Source organism: Columba livia, chromosome 6 (genome assembly GCF_036013475.1).
Source record: "Columba livia isolate bColLiv1 breed racing homer chromosome 6, bColLiv1.pat.W.v2, whole genome shotgun sequence".
In the NCBI taxonomy this organism is placed as follows: Eukaryota; Metazoa; Chordata; class Aves; order Columbiformes; family Columbidae; genus Columba; species Columba livia.
The window spans coordinates 21,579,558-21,603,690 of NC_088607.1; the positions used below are offsets into that span (position 1 = coordinate 21,579,558).

Genomic DNA, 24,133 nt, shown 5'->3' on the forward strand with positions numbered 1-24,133 from the left:
CCCTAAATATGGCTCATAAATCACATAGGGTTAAAATTCACTCCTACTCTCACAACATTATTTCCTAATCTCTAAAACATGTCAGCTTGAGGGTGACCTTTGGTATCATAAATCGGAGAGTAGGTTGACATGGAAATGACCTCAAGAAAATCAGACCGTAGAATCATGCACCCAGCTCCGTAAGAGCCTTACAAGGGTAAACCTGTCCCCGGGGCTCCCAGGGCAGGACGGAGAGGCTAAGCCCGACTTCTGCAAACCTCTCCCCGTGAGCACTGGGAGAGAGGGGACGTGTCTGCTGGGAGTGAAATGTGTTTGCAAACACGTCCAACACGTCCAAGTCTTGCGAGCGTTTGGGGACGTTTCAGGGCGGGGTTGGACGCTGCACCGCTGCACCGGGATTTTGCCATGCACTTCGGCAGCAGCCGGGCTACAGCCTGGACTACAAGCAGCATTTGGGTTCCCAGAGAGCCATTTGTGGGCGGAAGCGCGGTGTTACCGCACAGCCGGAGCCCCCGTGTCCCGGGAGAAGCGGGCACGGTATTGCCAGAGAAGCGGTGCTCGGTACGGCCAAGAGCCGGAACAGTGCGTGCAGTAATTAGCCTATAATTAGCGTCCCCTGCAAGTGCTGCTCCATCGTGCAGTGGAACACTTCCAGCAGCCGACTAAGGACTTGGTTCCCCCGGAAACCTCTGCTTGGTTGGTGGCTCTAACTGTGAAGCCGAACAGGCTCGCCGGAACGGTGCTGAGCGGGGGGGATGCCCAGAACGGGCTGCAGGGTACCAGATCACCAAGCACGGAACAACGCACACAGGTAACGGCAGCGACAACAGCAATACGTAAGAGTACATATACATATACATGGACACCACTATGTGCCCTCAGACCTGGCAGAGCCCCGCACCCGGCAGATGCCCCAGCGCGGCCGAGCCGGCGGCCACGGTGCGGCGGGACGGGGGCGGGACCAGAGCCGCGGGGGCGGGGCCTAGCGCCCTCCTCGGCGAATCCGGGAACTGGGGTGCGGCGGGATGCAAGTGAGGCACGCGGCGATTGGGCGGTGGGAGTGCGGGGCGGAGCCGGGGCGGGCAGCGCTGGACGGGGCGGGCGGGCGGCGGGCGCGCAGCTGGAATGGGGCGGGCGGGAGCGGGGCGCCCGGTGCAGCTGGCGGGGGGCGCCGGCCGCCCGCCATAAAGTGAATGGCCAGGGTGAATGGGAGGCAGTCGGCCGGCGCCCTCCGCCCTCCCCGTGAGCCGGCAGCGAGGCGCAGAGTGCCCGGGGAGCCGGGCGGAATTTACTTTCTGACAGCGGCAGAGCAGCCCGAGCCGCGGGCGGGGGGCCAGCTTCGCCCCTCTCGCAGGATTAAGGCCGCCCAGCCGAGCCCGCCTCTGGAGCCGCTGTAAGTGCCTCTCCTTTCCCAGCCCCCGGGCAGGATTTTCTCCTTCTTTCCCTGTGAGCCCCTCGGCGCCAGCCCGGCCGTGCGGCGCCGGCCCGCCGCAGCCCTTCTGGCGCGGGGTAAGAGCATCCCCGGCGGGACGGGGCCAGCCCCGCTCCTGCCCGGGGCCCGCGACCCGTCGCCTCCTGCGGGGCAAGGGGCAGCAGGCCGAGGAGGGGGAGAGCAGGCGGATCGGGCCCTGTCCAGCAGTCCAGGAGGGGTCCCGAGGCTGTGTGCGGCGGAGCTGTCCCCCGGCGTTGCCGGCATCGCTGCCTGCCTGGCGACGGGGCGCGGCGCGTACCCCGCTCTGCCCTTGCATGGCCTGGCGGCCTCTGCTCGCCGCCGGCGGGTACCGCAACCCCGGACACCCCTCGGGGCCGCCACGGGCCCCTCCCGGCAGGCGCTGCCGGAGCCTCTCGCTGTTGCTAAACTTAGTCATTTTCCACTCGGACGAGCGGGGCAGGGGCTGTTTAAATTAACCGGGGCTCGCTGTAAATAACGGCGTTGCGGGCTGCGGCTCAGCTGTCTGCAGGGTCCGGGGGAGAAGGGCGCGGGGAGCAGAGGCGGGGAGACGTCGCCAGAGAAAAGGAAGGCAGCCCGACGGCTTTTGGACAGTTGGATAAATGATATTTATGTAACGGGCTGGCTCCTGTTTACAGCAGAGCCGACCTCCCTGCAGCGCCGGGGAGAGAGCGAGCCGGCCCCCGCGGACGGAGCGAACCTGCCCCGAGACGCCGCTGGCTGCTGCGCCTTGGTGGCCGGGGCTCCCGGACCCGACCGGGAATAATAGACCTGGTTGGGCTGCGGGTGAAGGAGCGGGGGGAACGCCGAGCCGCCCCGGCGGAGCAGGGCCGCCCGGCGCCGGGAGGCTGCGGGCAGAGCCGGTGCTCGGAGTTCCGGCCGCTTGCACGGGCTCCGCCGCCTCTTCGGCGCCGGGGCCACGGTGCAAACCGTCACTTTTCCGTCCCGCCGGGTGCCCAGGAAGCCCGACCGACCGCAGCGGGCGCCCGACGGAACGCGGTACCGGCCGCTCTCCCGGCTATTTCCCACTCAACGAGTGCCGCTCCGGGCGACGGGCTAGCCCACCAGCGCGGTAGCCCCCTCGTCCTTCTCCCCGACCTCCTCCTCGGAGCAGGGGAGAAGGGCGGCTTCGCTGCGGCTCTGGCGAGGGAGGGCAGCCGGGGCGGGGGTCGACGCCCGCGCTCCGCCGCAGCTGCTGGAGCGGCCCCAGGGGGGCGGCGAGCCCGATGCCGCCGAGCGGGGCACACCTGTCGGCCCCTCTGCCGGCGCCTCCGCGGCTGGACAGCTGGGGGGACGGGCTGGGAGGGGGCCGGCTCTGCACCCCCAGCAGCGCCGGGGCCTGGCGGAGGCGCTGGCCGAGGTCAGTGCAGCCCTCCCGCCCCGCCGGGGCTGGGCAGGCCGGAGCAGTAGTACCCCGGCCGGAGGTCCCGAGGCTCACACACCTTTCCCACCCGGCCCGGCGGGCTATGAGATGTAGGGCTCGGCTCCGCACGGACAGCCACTGAAGGGCACGCTGATGCAGGGGCCCGGCAGGTCCCGGGTGTGAGCCTACAGCCGCTGCACCTGGCTGATGCTTTGAGCTGGTGGTGCAGGAATTAAAACCAGTCCCTCACCTGCTTTCCTGTTCCTTCGTCTCAGTGGGAGGCTGCTTCCCACCTGATGGATCCACTTTAAGTGGAAACTAGTGCTGAACGCATCCCCCAGACAAGTGCGTCCTCCATGCCTGGCCCATGGCCTGTAGGATGCTAAGAATTAAGTGGCTTCATTTCTTCTGCTGTTTCCAGAGATACTAAAAGTAACAGTTCAGGAAGGTGACTTTCAGGAGTGTCACCCGCTGTTCCTGTCCCACCTTCCAGAAGCAGGGAGGGGACCACGGTTTTGGTGATGGGATCAGGGTGTCCCTGGCTCCCTGCATTCCCTCCCAGCCCCTTGGCCTGTTGGTGAGCCAGAAAGATGGGTGTTTGCGCAGGCTTTCACGGTGCCTTGCTGTGAGGGACAAAGAGCTGCCTGCTGGTTTTTGAGGGACCAGCAGAGCATGGTAGCTGCTTTCAGTCTCCACAAATGTCTGCAGAAGGAAAGCAGGGTTTGATTTTCATTAGAAAACCATCTCACCATGCCCAGTACTCACCATGCCCTTACAAGGAGACCTCAGGGGGAGATGTCTTTTCCCAACAGCCTGGAGAGGGGTCTGGGTGAGGGCAGTGTTTTTTCCTGCTCTTACTGGGTTTGCTTGAGTTGCCTCAGACCTGCAGCCCAGGCTTCCCCTCATGAAAGCCCACCTATATCCCTGCAACTGAGTTGTTTGCTGTTCAAGGCACTGTTTTGAAAAACAGTATCTTTCTCTGGAAGATAAACCATTGCAAGCCTCGCTTAATATCTATTATGTTTCTACAAGGGCTTAATTCAGGCAATTAATAGATGTGAAAATTATGACTGAATTGCAAAAGTGTCAGTTAATGTACCCTGCAGGGAGTTAGCAAAAAAAGAGTGGCATCTCTCTCTGTCGGATGCTACCCAAAACCTTGAGACTGAGAGGTGAGGCTGACTTTGGAGTCTGCCAAAATGAAAAAGCCAGAAACCTGATCTAGAAGGCTGCTCCAAAAGGAAGATGAGATGAGCTGGGGACATGAGGTCTGTCTCGTGACCTGGCACATGCACCCCAGCTCTGGGGACAGGGGAGGTACCTGGATTGGGAACAAAGTCCCAGATGGGGAGAACCGGTGGTTTCACACTGTGTGCCCTGCAGAGGCAAGGCAGTGGGATGAAACCATGGGGCCATGAAGGGGTTGAGGGGGAGGGTCAGAAATGAGGCTGTGGCATCTCTGAGCGGGCTCAGTGATTATCTGGCTGTTTGAAAATGGGAGATTGCTATTTACTTAGGACCTGATGGCAGAGGGGGCAAAGCTCTCCCTCTTGCTGTGGGCCGCTGGGGCTGAGGGCATCAAGCTGTGCCAAGCCCAGGCATTTGCTGTTGGCAGGCAGACAGCCTCCACCAACTGGCATCCAAGTTAGTGCTGAGGCTGTAGGAAAAACCCTCTCTTGTCAACACCCAGCTGAACCAAGCTGGGGTTTCAGACGGCTGGAGAAAGAGGATTTCTGAGGCCAGCCTGTTGTGCTGCACTTCCCTGCCTCCCCTTTGTGTGCTGCTCCCCCTTGCCAGCACCCCTGCCCTCCTCCCACCTCACCTCTGAATATTAATGCCTCTGGCAGATTGGATAATAATGTGACTGGGAATTGAATGAAGCTGGTTATTAGCTCTGGGCTTCCTTGGGGCATTTAAGGGAGTCCATGGGCTATTCCTGGAGGCTTGGCAGCACAGGCGACTGGGGCTGGACCCAGTGCAGAGGGGTTCGCTTCTGTGGAAAATTATTTGCTTGAAATCCTCATGTCTCTGACCCTAGAGGAGGACAAGTACAGCAGCCTGCCCAGAGCTGCAAATTCCTGCAGGATGGCTAGTCATGGTTTTCAGCAACAAAGAAATTTTAAAAGTCGCTCTCAGGAAGGAACTAGGAGATCAGAAGCAGAGAAATGTTTCTGTTATTATTAGGCTTTAAAGAGAGACAGAGAGTGAGCAAGGGGTGTCCCCTTCTTTCCTGCCCACCAGTGTCAGAGTGTGCCCAGCAGATTCAGGAACAGGGCCAGTCCTCTGCACACTGAACAGGAAATTTCCTGCCGATTTGCAGAGTACAAGTTCAAGCTCAGAGCCCTCATTTCTGAAGAGATGCACCTTATGATGTCTTTCCTCAGGAGCTACTTAGCCTTTCCATAGGTAGATCTGTGGATGCTTTAACCAAAGGAAAATATCGCTGTCGTGCAAAGGAGAAACTGAGCTCTGGCAGAATTATCTAATCTAACCTGAGCCAGAAATACAACCTCTGTTCCTTGACCCTCAATCTGATGCTCTTTGCTATCTCCTAAACCACAGCTCCACCAGAAAATAAACATTTACACCCTGTTAACTAGTGCAAAAGAGGAGGGAAACCAGAGCCGAATTTGCAGAAGCTGCTATTAATTTTGTCCTGATTTTTAAACTGTTCAAAGTGTTCTGAGATGCATTAACGGGTCTGTAGCTGCTGGGGATCTCAGTTGATGTGGGGAGCTGGGTCCTGCTTGGATTATGTTAACCCCTTCAAATCACCATCAGAGCTACTGCAACTGAGATACCTGTTAGTAAAACTCTCATCAAACAAGTTCCACAATCCCAAACCTGACAGCCTAAGAAACACTGCAGTATATAGCATGTATGCTGCTCTGTTTTACATAGCCCTGATCCTGCAGACAACTCTTCTTTAATAAATGCATTTATTTGCTACTTGGGGAGCTTTGGTGGGATGGCAGGGGCTGGAAGGCTCGGTGCCTGCAGAGCTGCCTGCAAAAACTGAAAAAGTACAAAGATTAAATTAATGACTGCAGAGTTCAGTTACTTTTGTCTCTCTCCCTCTTCTTTCCATCATTGCCCAGTCTCATTTCTCCCCCTTCCAATGCTGCCATTTATGCAAATCTAATTTTTAAGAAATGCTTATTATAAATGACCAATGAGAAGCATGAGGGTTTAACTATAAATCAAGTTGACCTGTCTGTGTGTGGACGTTTTTATTTACTCCTCCTTCTGAAAAACAAATAAATGGAGAATCCCTCAGAAATAAAGCAGCTCCCTGCTTAGATTTGAACACACTTTAAAAGAAACCTCTTTTGTTTTAGCGATTTTTATTTCCTGTTTGTTTCTGAGCTTAGACTTGACAATGAAAACCAGATGAAATTCTCTTTTTGTTCCATCAGTTTTATTTTTGGTGCAATAATATCCTAACTTCCAGTTCTACAAATTGGTTTTTGGTTTGTTTTATTTTTCTAATGCGTTTATTGCAAGCTTATTTTTTAAAGTAAATTTATGGAAGAAGTTTTCCTCCAAAATAAAATAAGCAAGACTTTCTAGAGGACTAGATGTATCAGGATCATTTAAAAAATAAAATCTAAATCTTGAAGCTAAATTAATTGAGCCATGAAGGTCAGTTTGGGTATAGATCCATACCTAACACGGGAGAAATTCCAAATTGATGAACAACACGTACTATTGTATCCCAGTTAAAAGGGGTTTGCAGCTTAGTTTGTGTCGGGTGGATTTTAATAATGATGTTTAAAAGACCCCAGTGCTTGATCTTAGCCGTGCCGCTAGTCCCAGGCCGCGTTGGGAGCCGGGGAGGCTGTTGCCGCTGCCCGGGGCTGCCGGTGGGGTTTGGGGGAGGCTGGCGGGGGCAGAGGCATCTCTGGGGGTCAGGTCCCCGTCCCCGCAGCAGGCAGCTGGCCGGGCGGTGCAAGGTTGGTGGTGTGACCTAAGCGGCAGCGTTTGGAGACAGCTCACTTCCCTCTGCCCCGGCCCTTTTCTCTCTGAGCGGCTTTGATGGGATTGCCCGAGGGCCCGGCTGGATGAGTAATGAGGACTCGGCAGTTTGCTTTCCTACCCACCCAAACTGCTTACCTCCCAAGGCTCTGCATGGGATGCAGCCTCCAGCAGATGGAAAAACTAAGGATTTGGGCGGGGGGGGGGCGGGAAACAGACTTTGTACTCAGTCCTTAGGCAGCACAGTGCATTTCAGGATCCTGAAATTTAAACCTCTTGTTTTGCTGCTTGTGATGTCTGTTGTGCTCCCAAATTTAGGGACGCTGGGTGGTTTAGCCACAGCCCCGAGTGGGGCACCTGGCCGAGAGGCTGTGGGCACGGAGGCCTGCCAGCCCTCCCTGCTCACCCACCCGCCGTTTCTCCTCGTTTCCCCCGATACACACAATTTAACCATTTGCCGCGGGAAAGCAGCACGGTAACTAGGCGATCTGTGGGCCCGATCCTGCCAGCGCAGGCTGCTTGCAAAACGCTGCAGGATCAGCCCCTGCAGTGTTTGTAGCAGAGAGAGCTAATTGCCACCCTCAGTCCCCTTCAAACAATGTCTGAGTAAACAGGCTGACCTTCAGGGCATGTTGCAAGGTCCATAAAGGCAGAGTGGCGGGCAGTGAGCTCCCGCATCCTTCCCGGAGCAGCCCTCCCCCTGCCCCGGCCCTACAAGCCGCAGTATCCCGAGGAAAAAGGAAGGGATACTGTGGGCTGCGATCGTCCTCTTGTTTTATTCACGGCAACCTTATTCCTGCAAGGATTTTTCTGCCTGAGAGCTTAAAAAAATATTAAATATAAATTGTTTGGGGGGAAAAAAAAAAAAAAAGAGACAAATCATCAGGAAACCTTACAGCCAGGCACAGCAGACATCGTCTCTCTCCAGCACTGCAGGTTTATGCTGTCAGACAACACATCCCTCGGAGTGAGCCAGCTGTTTCTGGGCTCTCTTTGCCTTAACCAGCAAAGCCGCTCGTTGGCCATGGTGGCTGGTGGGGCCATCACAGCACCCTTAGCAGTCGTTGCTTTTCCCTTTGCAGTCCTGTGGCCCTCTGTGCTTTGCCAGGTTGTTTCAAAACAATGATCCAGCACCACCCCCCCCCCCCCCCCCCAAAAAAAAAAAAAAAAAGCTGCTTTTTAGCCACCAGTTTTGCCAAGTTTTGTCACAGAACAAATGTTTACGGTCAAGTCAAACTTTCTCAGAAAGGATTTCTAGCAGAAGTGCTGACGGATGGTGGACACGGACAGTTCTACAGTGCCCCAAGGTCAGCCGTCCGTAAGGGTGTGACATGCCGACGGCATGGCGGGATCCTTCCTGACCTTCAGCCCTGTGCATCACCCACTTGATTAGGGGCTTTCTTGAGCTTGTTTACTAGTTGTGAGAGTCATTTACATCTTCAGTAACGTCTGAGTCATCCGCTGCCCTCCATCTGCATACAAAACTCCCGACAGTGGCTGGAGTCACACAGCTTCAGTCCTTGATCTCGCTATCTCAGACCTCCATAAAATGGGCCAACATTACAGCCACAAAGATACAGAAATGACCCCACCGTCCTGCTGCAAGCGCAGCCCCCACAGGAATTGGGCCGGTTTCCTTTGACTGCTGGAATAATTAGTCAAATTCATATAATCGCCCAAATAAATACAGCAACGCATACCGATCTGCTGATGCCAGCCCTTGCTGCCCTTTGCTGTTGTGTGAGCAGTGCGTGCCCAGCACCCGAGCTGCAGGCAGGGTGCAGGCAGGGTGCCTCTGCTTCACACTCCTCCCTGGGATCCTGGTTTGCAAGTGTCTTGTCTCGCTCCCAGCTCTGCTTCTGCTCAGTTCACGGATGCAAGGGAAGATCACGGTCCATTGTGTGAGGTGGCTGTGCAGCTGTTTTCCCCCTGTGGAGACACTGGCAGATCCTGCAGGGCTGGCAGGAGGTGCTGTGAAGCCAGCCTGCCAAGGCTGCGGGAATGGGCAAGGGCAGGCAGGGACGAGCAGGGTTGGTACGTCCAGGCCAATGCCAGTGCTCCTCTTTAGTGGGTCCTTTGTTTTGGTTGTGAGATTCTCCCAGACCAAGTTTCTTACTGAAATAAGTCTATTTTCTTGGTTCCCTGAAACAAAGGGATTAATTTCTCTGAAGGACTCTTCTTTCCCCGTGCACACATTCCCAGCACTCCTGTGCTGCGGAGTCTCACCATGCCAGCAACTTTGTGTGATCGCAATTCATTCAGACAAAACTGAGCCTTTGCTGGTCTGTTTTGTTCCAGATGCCTAACAAACAAAATAAGCCATAACAAAGCACGGCTTTATTAGTATAACTGCATAGCCTGTCACAATCCCAGTCCTGGCTGATGGAGCCGAGGTGCCGAAAGCCTCACTGAGGCAGGGCATTCAAGGGATACCAGAAACCCTTCAAGGGATACCAGAAACCCAGACAGACATGGTGAGACCTCCATGCAATGCTTGCATGAGTGCAAGAAGCATGAACATTTAGTTCAGGAGAAAAACCAACATTGCAGAAAGTCTGGCAGGACTTTCTGTGTTAGATTTAGCTCTTCATTTCCAAATTTTGGGCACCATTTTAAAAAACAACCAGGTAGGCTAAGGGCAGCACTGGGGTCTAAAGATACTACCACAGATCTTTTAGTTTAAGCCAAGCCCAAGTATGTTGCCCTGTTTCTGCAGACCCCCATGGTTTAGCTCAGTGGAGTCTGTACCAGATGAGTCCAGGAGCCGCAGACGCACCCGTTGGGGAGGACGATGCTTTACGTACGCGGCACGGTTACTGCAGGGCGCTTCCCCGGCACGGGGGCACGGTGCAGCCCATCAAATAAGCGAACGGGACACATTCCATTGTGGGCTTTTTTTGCTGCGGACATGGGTATGGAGCTGTCAATCCTTGGGACATTTCCATTGTGATAATCCTCCAGAATACGGGGGATATATTAACCCTCTGCTGCTCAGAGCAGATGTTTCAGCTGTCACCCTCCTCTGCAGTTGAGGCTCGCATCGAAGCAGAGGAAGCGACTGGCTTGGTCTCACCTTGCAGGCTGCTGCCAGTCCCCCGGGGAATGCATTAGACAGTGTCCAGCAAGGCTGGGCATTTCCCTAGCACCTCTTATCTGGGGATCTGGAAACACTTAAAGGAGTTTTGCTCCATTGCCTCTACCAGCTCAGACAGGCTCATTAACATCATTTCTGAGATGAAGGATGGAGTCCCAGAACAGCCAAGTAGTTTTAACTACATCACAAGCCAAGTCGGCGACAGCACCTTATCTTCCCTACCTTCTCCCCACTTTGTGTTGTTGGGAACTCTTCTGTGGAGCCATGCACAAAAAGAGAAGAGAGTGGAAACAGCCAGGACACCCTCCTCAGAAAGCCAGCCTGTGCTCCCGCTTCAGGCAGGCAGCCTGGCAGCAAGAGCCGGGAGGGGCTACTGCAGTTAGCACAGCACCACGAGCTGCCAGTGATGCTTTCTCAGCCCACAGGGCAGTATTGGCCAGCCCAGCAATGGGGCAATTTGGAACAACAAATTGTTCTGACAGCAATAAGATATGAAGCACCTCAGGAAGCTTTGGAAAATCCTACTGATGGGAGGAAAAAAAACCCCAAACTGTGTTCCGGGCTTTAAAGCAGCACAGACTGCTATGAAACCACTCAGTGCCTGAGCTCAGGGGTTAGTGCCCAACTGCAAGGACTAAATCGAGAAATAAAGTTTATTATAACTTCTGACTCAGTCCCCGTTGTAGGTCGATGATCCATTTCTGAGTGTGCGCCTGAAAGCGCTGCTCAGCCAGCCTGGCCTGTGCACAGCCTGAAGTTTGGGAGGCAGGCAACTTGCTCTCCTGTCCCGTAATGGCTCTGCTCTCTGGGTCACCGGTTGGCTGCTGCTGTTTATCTTCCAGTGATTAATGCTCGCTCTTGGTTCCTGCTGCAATTCCATTAAGATTAGAGACTTAAAACTAGGCTGAAATGTTTAGCAGTGAGTGACCCTGGTCTCCCCATAGTTGTAGTTCTATAGTCTTGAGGAAGTGAAGATTAACTCTAGTTTTACATCCCACCGTTTTTGCTTTCTGGCTTCAGGGAAGGAGCCCCTCACAGGCAGCACTCCTGTCAGCTGGCAAAGAGAGTCTGGCACTTGGGTTGTCATGCAATTCGTGTGCTGTGCAGGCTGTGGCACTTGAAATCCCAGCCTGCAGGCACTCCAATGGCACCGTCCTCTGAACAAATGTATGGATCCAGAGAATAAAATACTCTTCCAGGGGAGGACAGGCACAGCCTCAGCCTCTTCCCCTTTGACATGGTGCAGAGGAAGAGGCAGGGGCTGCTCCACGGTTGCTCAGCCCCTCCTGGGGACGAAAGTACAGAGGCAGACTATCTTCCTGAAAATGTACAGTTAAACAGAGTCCCAAATGCTTATCTCTGCTAAAAGTAAGGCAGCACACAAAGAACATGAGCATGAGAGGAGTGAAGCAATCAGCTAAACTCCATCGGGAATCTAGTTACTCCCAGGAGCCTGACTTTTGGGATTGATGGAGCAGGAAGAGACAGCTCAGACCCTCAGACATCTAGTGTAACATCATACCTTCACCTCAGGGGATGGAAGAAAGACACCTTCCCCCTCAGCTGACAGCAGAGCACCTTTCAGTCTGAGGGATAACCCTGAACCCTTTCTGGAGATCAGCAATCCCAAGCAGAAACTGCAGTTATCGGCCTTAGCTGGAGGCACAGGCGGTGGGGGAAGCTCTCAGGACCTGGATCTGCCGGAGGCAGCCTGGCCAGGCATCCCTCCTACCTGTAGGTCAGCAGCAGTCTGTGTGCTGCTGCCTAGGGACCCCAAGTATCAGGTCCCTTTTGAAGCACTCCTGCCTGTCCACGGGAAGCCAAATAACATCAAAACAACCCAAGAGAGAGCTTTTCTCCTCCAGATCAACCTGCCAAAGCAGGTTCAGCAGGTAGCCTGCTCCCTGATGGTAGCGCAGGGAGCTGAGCAGCATGTACTTGTCAATCTGAAGGCAGCTCTCAGTGGGCTTATCCACATCACAAAAGACACCACTATAATTAGCCTTACTTGGCTCGCAGTCAGCCTTTATGTTTCCTTCCCACCCCTCCAAAAAAAACAAGCAAAGGCATCTTTGCTCTCGGGTGATGGAGCAGCGTGTTACCGAGAACCAGGAGAGAGGTCACAGGGATCCTCGCTTGCTCTTTTTGGATAAACAGAGTTGCCCTTGTGGTGTAGAAGTGCCCTCGGCCTCCTGCCCCAATGGCCCTGGCTTGGGCAGCCTGGCACTAATGCAGAAATCAAAATTGAGTAAACTTGAAAGGAATAAAAACCTAAAGCCAGAGCTGCTCTGTTCCTCCTGCCCTCCACCATGCCCGTGGGGCAGGGACAGCAGCTCCCAGCTGGCTGGAGGGACCTGCAGAGGCGGCCACCGGCACACAGGAGCCAGGAACAGGATGCACACAGGTGGTGACTGGAAAAAAAGGCATGTTTGTTACAGATTTGGGAATCTTTATCTTGGGAGCAGTTACATACATCCATGAAAGGAGTTACAGGTGCCAGGGCAGGCTTGGAGCCAGGGTAGTTTTACAAAACTGAAACCTCTGAGGAAGCCTGGCTGCATGTTGCTAGTACAGGAGCTGTCCCTAAAGAAACTATTCTTTTATATTAAAAGTGAGAAGGAAGAATCATATGGAGATGATAAATTTTATTTTGTCTAAAGATGTTTTTGAGGTGCCAATTTCAGTAACTCCCGGAGAAAAGGAAAACAACTTAGTAGAAATGCCATGAAGATTTAGCGTTGACTTTTTTAATGTCTCTGGCTATAGTAAGATCTAGTCAGTGTGGAAGAAAGCTCCTTTAATTAAACCAGAAAGGGCTGTATAATCTAGAATAATACCTACAACCTTTTGTGTTAGTGGCGTGGGGTTGCCTTTGGGTAAATGCGTTGGTACAGAGCTCATATGCTGTCCCCCATTGCAGACTTTTCCTGCAGTCTCATAACCAGAGCAGATCCCGGTCTCCCTTTGCTTCTCTGTGACCTGCTCACAGCAAGCTGAGGCAGCCTTCTTTGATGCCATCACATAGGGCACATGCAATAGGTATGTAATTACATATATACATACAAAATCTCCTCTCTGAAATCATCCTAGTTCTAAAGTCAGTTCAAAAACTTTTTCTGAGCCTCAAGTCCCAGTTTCAATTTGAATATGGACCACACTTTAAAACCAGTTTTTATCTAGGTCCCAACTGCATCTCTGAGGCAGGCCCAACATGCTATGTTGTGCCCTGTTGTTTGGATCAACCAAGTAACCACCTCACTGGTGCAGTAAAGGATGGTGTATGGATTTTCAATACCAGGACTGGGATGCCCTAAGCCTTGTACCTTGTGTTGTCATTTACATCTATGGAACCGGCTGTAAAATACTCCCCCCTATTTTTCCCATCTCCACTCTAGTTTGCACAGATGAAAGCAATGCAAGATATGCAAAAAGAGTCCCAAAGCAAACAGGACCCTGCACAGGAGGACAGCATCCTTCAGTTACAGCAAGGCAGGAGTCTGAATTCCTCCTTAAATCTGGTCCAGTACAGAGTCAACCCCAGAAGAGAGGAAATTGCGCTTGACAGATGCAATCATATGCAAATGGCTGTAGAAGAGGGGAAATTATCATCTACAAACATTGGGCAGAAATTCCATCTGCCGCCACCTCAAGATGGGCTCTTAATAAATTCTGAGACAGCAAAGTGACACACATCTTAATCAAGACTTAATCCATGGAATTAATTCACTGCGCGTTTCTGCATAATTCTGAGAGTAATGCTAAAAGCCATGGCAATATCAGCAGCAGATGGACTCCCCCTACTCTGTGCAAAGGTATTAAAGAAAACAGAGCCCCTATCTCATCACTTCGTGTACGTACACACAGCAAAAAGCAACAGGGCTGTGCCCTGCTGCTGCCAGGAGCTGACGCAGCCTGCGGACATCAAAGGTCAGGCTCACCGCGAGGTGGAAATGGAAACCAGCCTCATGGCAAAGACTGAGCCCCACTGCTTCTCTCTGGCAGGAGATGAGAAGCCCTGGGAAACCAGCACCGGGTCCCTGTGTTAGATGCAGCCTTCGGAGAGTGGTGATTTAGGCTTGTGTCAAGTCAGATTCATCAGCACTTGGGAAAGGTTTGGGATGGAGGTTAAGCAAAGGGAAGAGCTGAAGGAAGACTAGAGAGCAAGAAAAGCTGCTGGGAGTTTCATGAGAGAGATCTGCTGCAGAAACAAGGTGGATAACAACCATTAGAAATGGCTCCCTGCCCTCTTGCTGTGGCCTGGGAAGCATGCTTCAGGTATGGGGGTCAGCCTTGCCAAGGGCCCCAGTGACAACTCTGCTCAAATTGACAGGAGGTTTTAGACAGCTCTGAAAATACATTCTTAGTCACTGTCATCCACCTCCAAAGGAGGTGCAACAGCTATGTGATTAATCTCTTGTTTACATGTCTAAACACTAGTGCAGTCCAGGCGAAATACTGCCTTCAGTAAACTCTGTCCCTGACATGCACGGATTTGAGGGGCCAAGCAATTCTTCACCAGCTACAATCTAGTCCTCGCGAATGACTTCCACTTGCAGTTTGGAAATCCCAAACACCTGGTCCAAACCCCCCTAAATCTGAGGATCCCAGATCCCAGCATAGTGCATCAGCTGCTGTTATGTTGTAGAGTGACAGGCTCTGTAGCTGAGCAGGTGAGATATTAGCTGAGGTGACCAGAGTTTCAGGAGCTGCTGTGGTCCCCTCAAAGTGGTCCAACTTGCAGAAGCCATTACACCTGCATTGGTGACAATGCATCTTACTGTGTACAGCAGGGTCAAGAACTGAAACTGAGATTTAAGATCTAGCACAGGGCCAGCTCACCTTTCCAAGGTGATGTGGCTGGGCTTGTACCACCTACTGCTTCACAGCTGTCTCTCCATGAGCATTCAACATGGTCCAGCCCAGAGCAGTGCTCACAGCCAGGCTCCTCTAGGCAATACAGGTGAATGGCACAGGGGCCCCAAGGAAGTGTGTGATGAGAATAATTGATTCCACAACAGATAAGCATGGAAAAAAAGGTGGCTGAGGACTCCCAGTGGTGCCTGAAGTTGTGGGGAGCAGCACCACCAGCTTCCCAACTGGGATGCTTTCAGACAGAGGAGGTGACCCATGGCCACAGAAGAGGGACTTGAGGGGACACAGGGTGCCTTCAGCCCAGTTGACCTAGGGCTGGAAGTGAGCTGCTGCTGCAGCTGGGCTCACTCATCCCCAGGCACCCAAGGGTGTGTAATGTGATTCCTGTGTTAATTCAGGCTTCAGAGGTCCTTGTGTACCCAGAAGGAGTCTATGTGCACTGCCTGGGATCTCTGCTCATGGCAGTGGCTGTGCAGGCAGATGTACCTTCCTATCAGTGCCATGCACAGGAGCGCGTTTCTTTGGTGATGTGTGTGTGTCTGCATTAACTATCTCTGGACTGCCTTCCTGCTTTAGGCTTTATTTGTGCTTGACCAGTTTGTGGAGAAGAAAAGGAACAAGAGGAGGGAAGCTGGGCAGGGAGGATGGGAGGCTGGATGTCTGGAGAAGGTGCTAACAGCCCTTGGCTGGCCCAGAACCACTTCCTCAGATCTCCGTTACACAGCATGCTCCTGGCGTTGCTATTTCAGTCTGAATGTCACCTATAAATTGGAGGCTCTTTCTCTGAAGGCTTCAAATAGAAGTGTCACTAGATGATCTTTGATTTATAGGGAAGCTCAGCAGAAAGCCTGGCATGTCCATTTTCCAGCCAGGAAACTCAAAGTGGTCCAAGGATCACACAGGGATCCTTTGCTTTTCCTATACCTTTCGTCAAGGGTTGGCAAGTCCCTCCCAGAGAGGGTGGGGAGAGGTCACACGCAGATTCATCTCCCTAATCACCCTGTGCCTGCTGCTTTTTCAGATTTCTCCTCCTCTGCCACCCATCCCTGCCTCATGGATTTCAACCTGCTGGCGGACACAGAGGCTCGCAGCCCAGCCTTGTCTCTCTCAGACTCCGGGACCCCTCAACACGAGCACAGCTGCAAAGGACAGGACCACAGCGGTGAGTGCGAGGCTCAAGATGCCAGAGAGGTCCTGACCTGTCCTTGCGGGTGGATCTGGGTGGCCAGTTGCTTGCAAGAGCTGGTTGCTGTTCTCCTGAGAACACACTGAACTACTTCTTGTACCGTGAGCCAGCACAGTGCCATGGCAGCAGGGCCATCCTAGTGAGCAAGGGGAAGGTATAGGGGCATGTATCACAATGACAGCGCTGTCCTGGTGATAGGAGGTGCCTGGCTAGGCTGTAGGAAGCCACTGCTGACAGAGGGTGCAGGCAGGAGTCAAGCAAGCAAGGTCACTGCCCAATTGAGATTTTATTGTATTCACATAAACCAGGTCCCCAGAGCAGGAGAGGTCTCCCTGCAACATGGGAAGTCCTATCCAAGGAATGGAAGGCTATGCCTGGTTATACATTACCGTTTTTAAAAAACCCTATTTAAATTTCTGAGTTTGAAACTTTCCATGCTACAAGTTAACCTTGGGCTAAACTTTCCAGATTCAGGCAACAAGAAGGAAGAAAAATACTGTCTTGCCCCCACTTTAATTGAAAAAGCCTGGTTGTCTGTGCCTTGGCACAAGGCTCCACAATGGGCAGCAGGTTGCTTCTGTCCTGAAAAGGTCCCTCTGACCATTCCTGAAGGCTGAACAAAGCCCATACCTCCTGTATTCTTTATCAAGCCCTGAAGAAGAAACATCACCATTCACATCTGCTCAGAAATCCCCTACCAAATGGTATGGCTTCCCCTGGATTTTGCATCTGTCCTGTGAGTGCTCCATCCCTCATTGCTCTGGATGCAGCAGGACAATGCAAAGCTGCCCTGCCAGTGCCAGCACGAGGGGAGGTGAGGGCCGAGGACAGCCTGCTGCTCCCTGTATAAAGCCTCCGGGCTCACCCGCATGCAAAAGCTAATAAACATAATGACGCAGGTTAACATTCCCCAGAGTAAGTATTGTGAAGCGAGTTATGCTGGGATAACTATGGTCAGAGAATCCACCCACCGAATTCCCCACTGCACGCGTACCTTAGTTGGGCACATCCCCAAGCTCAGTGGCTCCTTGTCAGCTGCTTTGGATGCACAGCGGTCATCTCCATTCAAGTGGCCTTCCGGATCGAGCCCACCCTGGCACACTGCAGAACTGCCAATTTAGGAGCTGACTTTTATTTCCATTAGGCATGAGCAGCTAATTCCAGCTATGACCACAGTCGTTTCATTGAGTGGGCGAATGTGCACGAGATATATTCCACACCCTATTTTGGGTTGACAATAAATGCTGGGTGCCTGGCTACGTCACTCCCCACTGTCTTAAATGGTCTAGAAATATAAATGGTTCTGGGAGGTGGGTGTTTGCCAGCGCTACCTGCATGCAGAGGCTGGCAGCTTGTGCATTCGTATCAGAGAGGCCAATGGCAGCCACACATCTCCAGTGCCAGGCAGAGTGTGTCACTGAGGGCTGCCCGAGATGGGGTAGGGCCGTGCTTCTGGCACTTCTTGCCTCCCTCCTCAGCTCCGCTTCCTTCATCCGCAGAACATGGGATCCTGAGGAAGGGAGCGCAAACCTTCTTTTCCCGGCTCAGCTCTCAGAGATCTCCTGGGATGACATGGAGTGGATTGTGACACCCTCTTCTGTTAGGTTTCATCAGGCAGCAAAGGTCAGGTGGAGAGCAAGGATGAAGAGGGAGGTGGTGAGGAACTGCCCTGCATCTCCCTGAATTCTGCTCCTCAGTATGGATTCAGAGCACCCACAGGGTCTGTCCTTCCCAGAGGGTCCCTTGTTTCCCTGTATTGCCCCGTTTTTGATCCCCACTGCAATGCCCAAGCTCTGCACCATTTACAGAGGGTACTTTGCCCTTGCCTAGAAAAACATCAGAAACAGAGATGACAGTCCCTATTAGCAATGCTCAGGAAGAGCCACAGGTAGCAGGTACAGAAACGGAGAGGACAGTAAGAGGAACATGTAGCTGTAGAGATTTTTCCAGACTCCAAGTCAGGATTCCCACATCTCCTTGGACTTCACAAGATTCATGGAAAGTTCTGCACCAGAAGGTATGGAGAAGACAAATACCAACGCAAGATACTTGGTGAGCTCTTCCACCCAGATGCTACAGCTGGCCCATAAGCCAGTGGTATTTTCACTCCATTCTCCTTCCCTTTTGGTGTAGTTTCTTCCTGTGTGAAGCAGGGCGGTCCTGAGCAGAAGCTCCCGATCAGGGCACAGCCCCCTGCTTGCCAGCAACCCCTTCAGAAATCTGCTTTTGTCAGGGGCTCCTGTGAGAACATATCCCCTGTATGCATCAGGCTCTTAATTAACCCAGACTTAGCAGATGAACAACAAACCAAATGTTGTCCCTTCTTCTATACTGAGCCATTCCTAATAACTAGCTCAGACACAGTGGCATCATTCCCCCTTTAATCTGTTTTAGAGATGGATAATGCAGGAATCTCCCTCTTCCAACAGTGGCTTAGAACACTGAGCTAGAGAAATCAGATTTATCCTCTTGGAAGAACCACTATAAAAGCAAAACAACATAAAATCCACATTAAGAGCACAATTCCAAGAATTCTGCTGAACGTAGGATCCCCACATGAGGATGCTCATGGGAATGCAGAGATTGCCGTCAGACCACAGCCATCTCCTGCTATTCCACGTTTCAGGTCCTATAGCTTCTTGGCAACTTTCCAAGGGGAAAGTTCTCATGCAGGTAAACCCTGGATGGAAACAAGAGCTGGTCCTGGCACTGGGAACAGGAGACAGCACCTTCTCACTGAACGCAACCAGCTTGTGCTCTGCTGCTGTGAGCCAACACATGGTAGAGGCTTCTCCAGCTTCTCAGAGGAGTTCTCAATAACCAGCTAGCTCTCCTTGCCGTTGCTTTCCTGCTGGCTGATGACATTAAACCTGCCATAGAAGTGGAGGCAGCTTGTGGGGACCCTGCATTGTTTCGGTCAATGCAATGCATTCCCATAGAAACAGATCTTTTCTGACTGCACTCAGGCTTTTCTCCATGAAGAGTGAGCATCTCTCCTGCAGATGTGCTCCATGGCTCCAGCACTGCTCCCTCCAGAGGCAGGCAGGGGCGAGAATGGTTTTCCCAGGAACAGCAGGGAGTGGTTTCTGAATTAGCGCACTGCCACAGGAATGGAGTAGTGGCACCAGGTCGCAGGCCCTGGCTCCTTTAGAGCATCTGCTGGTGGGTACAGCACTGCCCTGCAGCAGAGCCCTTTCTCTGTCTCAGGTGCCTTTCAGCCTCTCTCTTTTCCATTTAGCTTTATGGGGCATATTTTTCCAGACCACATCCATCTGACTTTAGGAACCCTTTTTTTAAACCTCGCCCAGCTGTATTCCAGGTTACTATTTTCTTGCCTCCCTGCTTTTTAAGGGGCTATACAAGATACTTTCCACAGTAGGATTTTTCTAGACTTTGAATACTTTTAAGCTATCTTCCACTGAAAACAAAAAAAATACAACCAAACAAAAATTATTTTAATCTGAATCTCGGCAAAGTAATACCAGAATTTGTAAAGGTCCTTCTCCCAGATGAAAAAGTTTGGCAACTGTTTGCAGCAATTTCTACTTAGTTTAGCTGAGTATTTCCAACTGCAAAAGAACACCTCCCCTTCCTCCTGAAAACCTGATTTTTAGTTAGAACTGCTTCACCTTGCTTCTAGAGCAGAGGAAGGAGGAGGTGAACATCAGAAATTATTTATTTTCACCAGAATAATTTTCTTCTATGGTGACTTGTCTTGGTTCTTAGTAGAATTAAACATGAGCTGTAGTTTTCCTCCCTATAGTTGTCCTCCTTAAATTGTCCGGATGCTCAAATGGGACATTTTCTTTTGATGGTGGAAAATATTTGTATTTGCATTCTGCCTCCATTTGCAGGGCACCAACAGCCCTGGGAGGGGCTATGGCACAGGGAAGTGCCTGGCTGCCCACCTCCAGTCATGACAGCCCAGAGCTTAGATTTAAGGCCTGGACTTAATGCCCAGCAGGAGGCTGAGCTGCACTTTTCAGTTAGATACCAGTGGGAATGCTGGAGAGTTTCAAGATGTTCACTTAAGGGGCAACAAAATGAAAGATGCTGCTTCTAGGAGAGGGATCTCTGAGCGAGGAGAAGGGAAGGGGCAGAAGAACAGGGAGATGCTGAAGTATTTAATTGTAAGGTCTAAGAAAGGCCTTTTCCTACTTTTAAAATATAGAAATACATGCCCCTAGGTAAGAAGGTAGAGGAGTAAGAAGGTAGGAAGGATAAAAATTTGTACTTCTCAGGTGTAGTTAATTTAAGAACCTCAACTTTCTGTTACTGTCCATTTGCCTTCTCCCATTACTTGTCCACAAAAACACTAATGGATCTTTTGCTGTCTCATAAGTGGCAGTTTCCTTTCAGTTTTTATAAAGGGCACCTTAGGCAGAGAGTTTTAAGCAGAATAGGAAATGGCTGGCCTGGATAAATTCTGTCACTATATCACCCATCTTAACTACAACCAGAGGTTGGAAGCCTGGAAAATTGAAATCCAGTCACTTGGAAGCTGACATCTGTTGGAACAGTTAAACAAGGGCAAGCCGTGCTGCATCAAGGGGCTGTTGTTTTGGTGCAGGGTGGATACCTGCTCACAAGGGCAAGGGAGTGAGATCTGACCACTCCTGTAGGTGCAGCTGGAGCTGCTGGTGACTGCAGCAGAGGGAGACCTCACTGAGGATGTACTGGTTGCCCTAAGGACAGGCTCTCCAAATGCATCCAAGCCCCTGAGTTAACTCAGGGGATCTCTCCCATCTTTCTGTTTCTTGCACAGACACCGAGAAGTCCCAGCAAAACCAGACGGACGACTCCAACCCTGAGGACGGGTCACTCAAGAAGAAGCAGCGGAGGCAGAGGACACACTTCACCAGCCAGCAGCTCCAGGAGCTGGAAGCCACTTTCCAGAGAAACCGTTACCCAGACATGAGCACCAGGGAGGAGATTGCAGTCTGGACCAACCTGACGGAGGCACGAGTCCGGGTAGGACTGCAGCCCCTGCATCTTCCCAGGCCTGAGCTTGTGGGGAAGAAGCCGGCTGTGATACAAGCCACCAAGCAATTAGGGGCACTAGAAGATTCCCCTGTCTTGAAAACACCTCACCAGGCTCTGCGCCTGAGATTGGGCACATCCAGCCACACACATACTCCCATGCTGGTGGTTCCTTCCCCAGCCAGTGCCACCTTGAAATAACACAGGGAGATGCAAAGCCCAGGCTCTGTCACACAGAGCCCCACCAGCTGGCTGTCTTGACCCAGCAGACCCCTTTCTTTCAGTGCCATCAACCCCCAGCCTTGCCCTTGCTGGAGGGCGTGCTCTGGGGTTCCCAAAGCACTGTGCAGTCACAGGCATAGTGTGGCAGGGCTCCAGCTGGAATGAGAGCTTCTCTCTGCTACTAGAAATATGAGTTAGCAGCATCATGAATAGCCTTCCAGCAGCTTCTGTGCCCTAGGAAGTTATATTGTTTGAGTCCCTTCAACACTAACAGATTTTTCCTGTTAGATGGCAGACTTCTAACACCCCACCTGAAGCCCAGTCCTGAGGGGCAGTCAAAAGAGAGGTGGTTTCCTCCACTCAGCAGCTCTCAAACTGCATCCCCCAGATACTTTCCTTCCAAGTCACACAATCCCAACCCTTTCTGCTGGGCTGTGGTCATTTGGAAATACAGCGAGTATTGTCCTACCTTTTCCCAAGGTAAAGGGCATCCATTTGTTGAATGAGGTGGGTTATTCTATATATTGTAAAATGGCCCTGCAGCCTAGACATCTTACTGCAACCCGTTTGTGACGCTTGGCCTCCCAGCCCCCTGGAAGCTTCCCTGACCCTTCATCAGCTCTCACCTTCCTGGACAAAGAGACCAATGCAAGGCTCCTTCCAGGGACAGTCCAGAGGAATTCCCATCCCCTCCCTTCTCTCTCTCTCTCATAGGTCTGGTTCAAAAATCGCAGAGCTAAGTGGAGGAAACGGGAGAGGAACCAACAGGCCGAACTGTGCAAGAACAGCTTCGGAGCCCAGTTCAACGGACTAATGCAGCCTTATGATGACATGTATTCCAGCTATTCCTACAACAACTGGGCCACCAAAGGGCTTGCCACAAGCCCACTCTCAGCCAAGAGCTTCCCGTTCTTCAACTCAATGAATGTCAGTCCCCTCTCCTCCCAGCCCATGTTCTCCCCACCCAGCTCCATCGCCTCTATGACCATGCCTTCATCCATGGTTCCTTCTGCAGTGACTGGAGTACCGGCATCCAGCCTCAACAATCTGGGAAACATCAACAACTTGAACAGCCCAAGCCTCAACTCCGCTGTCTCATCCAGTGCCTGTCCTTATGCCTCAACAGCCAGCCCCTACATGTACAGGGACACATGCAACTCCAGCCTGGCCAGCCTGCGGCTGAAGGCCAAGCAGCACGCTAACTTCACCTACCCGGCGGTACAGACGGCAGCTTCCAATCTGAGCCCTTGCCAATATGCCGTGGACAGGCCCGTATGAAAGGCTGCCCTCCGACAACCAGGGACTTGACCTTAGCCTGACAAAAGGAGACCTTTAGCCCTACAACAGAGTATGTCTTGCAGAGAACGAGAGTGAACGCAAGAGAGAGCAAGAGAGTGCGAGCAAGCGGCAAGCAGGCAGATGGACCTCTATGAAGATTTGTCTAACTATTGTATGGTGAATTTTGACTGTCGTTCCCCTCCCAAGCCCCTTCTTCTCTTGCCCACCAAACCTCCATCCTTGTGGTAAAGAAACCAAAACAATCTACTGGAAGCCCCATGGGGAAATAGGAGCCCTGACATATGGGGTGCTTGACCCATGGACAGCAGAACCAAGTGTGTTTCAATCTGCTCCTCTGAGCTCCCCCCTTATAGTAAGAGCTCCCCAAATCCATGGAAGAGCACAGGCAGCTGGACACCAGCCCTACGGGGAACAGCCAGGGACAGGGCAATGCAGGGCCACTGCTTGGTGCTTGGCTGAGCCCTTCTTCCTGCAGGCATGTGAGATTTCAGTTGAAGATGTCTTGCCTACCTATTTATCACACAACCTTGTCTGAATAGATTGGCATCTCTCTTTATAATGCATATATACGCATGGCTCTTCAGACTTGAAGCCTTTAGGATTGGGGAGTTGTAAGGATATAAAATATGTGTGTGTGTATATATATATCTTATATATATACAAATACATATATAGACATTAAAGTATGCTTTTTTGTTTTGTACATGAGATAACCTATAAAGTAGACCTTAAAACCAAAAACCCCATAAAGCAAGCACATCCACCGAAGCAGCATCCTGGCCGTCATGCTTTCCTGCTTCAGTCTTTTCCAGTCAGATGGGAACACCTTTGCAAGTGTACATTCAAAGCATCCCCTTTTGCAACAATCAGCTCCCCCTCACACATCTCTTTCCCTTCCCCAAATCCCATTTCAAAAACAGATAATAAAATAAAAGTTGGCACAATTCCTTTAAGGCTTCTGCCTGTCTGGTTATTGAGAGCACGAGCCTGTGTCCGAGGACTCAGAAATCAAGCGCCAGCAGCCCGGGCAAGACCATCCTTGGGATTGCCAGCAGGAGGCAGCCCAAGTCAGACCAGGGGTTTGCCGTTAGGAGGAGCCATCACTGTTCGTCACTTACAAATTGAACATCTCGCTCCTCAGGACAGCAAAGACCTGTTGGCATAGTATGAAAGGGAAAACAAGTCCTCTCCCTGCTCCCTGTCCACGTGTACCCACTGCAGCAGGAAGGCTGAGCCTCTCGCAGTGCCAGATTCCCTGCCACGATGAATGTGGCCAGTGCCTTTGGGGTCCTGGCAGTCCAGGGTAGAGGAGCCCTTCCAGGCACTCCTGCTCCAAAAAGCATTCCCCAGGGGAAAGGCCAGCTGCAGCCACCTGCCTTGCTAGCCTGCTCCTGCACAGTTTCTGTTGGGAAAGCTGTAAAACAGAGCTAGCTCTCCTGAGATGTACATGCACCTGATGCTTCAGCCGATACAGAAGGATGCAGCAGGTTCCTCCAAGGGCTCAGGGAAGCTCCACATGCAGTAGGGGAGCAGGACATCTCTACCCAGTGCAGCCTCCTTTCCCTTCATTTGGCACATGTTCCAAGGGGAAAGCACAACCCTGAAATTTTACTCTTCTCTTAGAAAACAACCAAACCAAACCCACATAACCACAGCAAACTATCTTACTTGGACAGGGAAGCCTGGCATAAT

The 24,133-nt window shown here is 52.0% G+C and overlaps 1 protein-coding gene across 1 annotated transcript; it reads left to right on the top strand.

Moving 5' to 3' along the window:
* The first annotated feature begins 1,178 nt into the window (after positions 1-1,178).
* PITX3 (paired like homeodomain 3) lies at positions 1,179-23,394 on the top strand. Its single transcript, XM_065067488.1, is given in 5 exon segments — positions 1,179-1,286; positions 1,288-1,393; positions 15,776-15,916; positions 20,706-20,911; positions 21,857-23,394. Coding segments are annotated over 5 exon segments (1,110 nt in total). The 5' UTR covers positions 1,179-1,193; the 3' UTR covers positions 22,421-23,394.
* Positions 23,395-24,133: the final 739 nt, after the last annotated feature.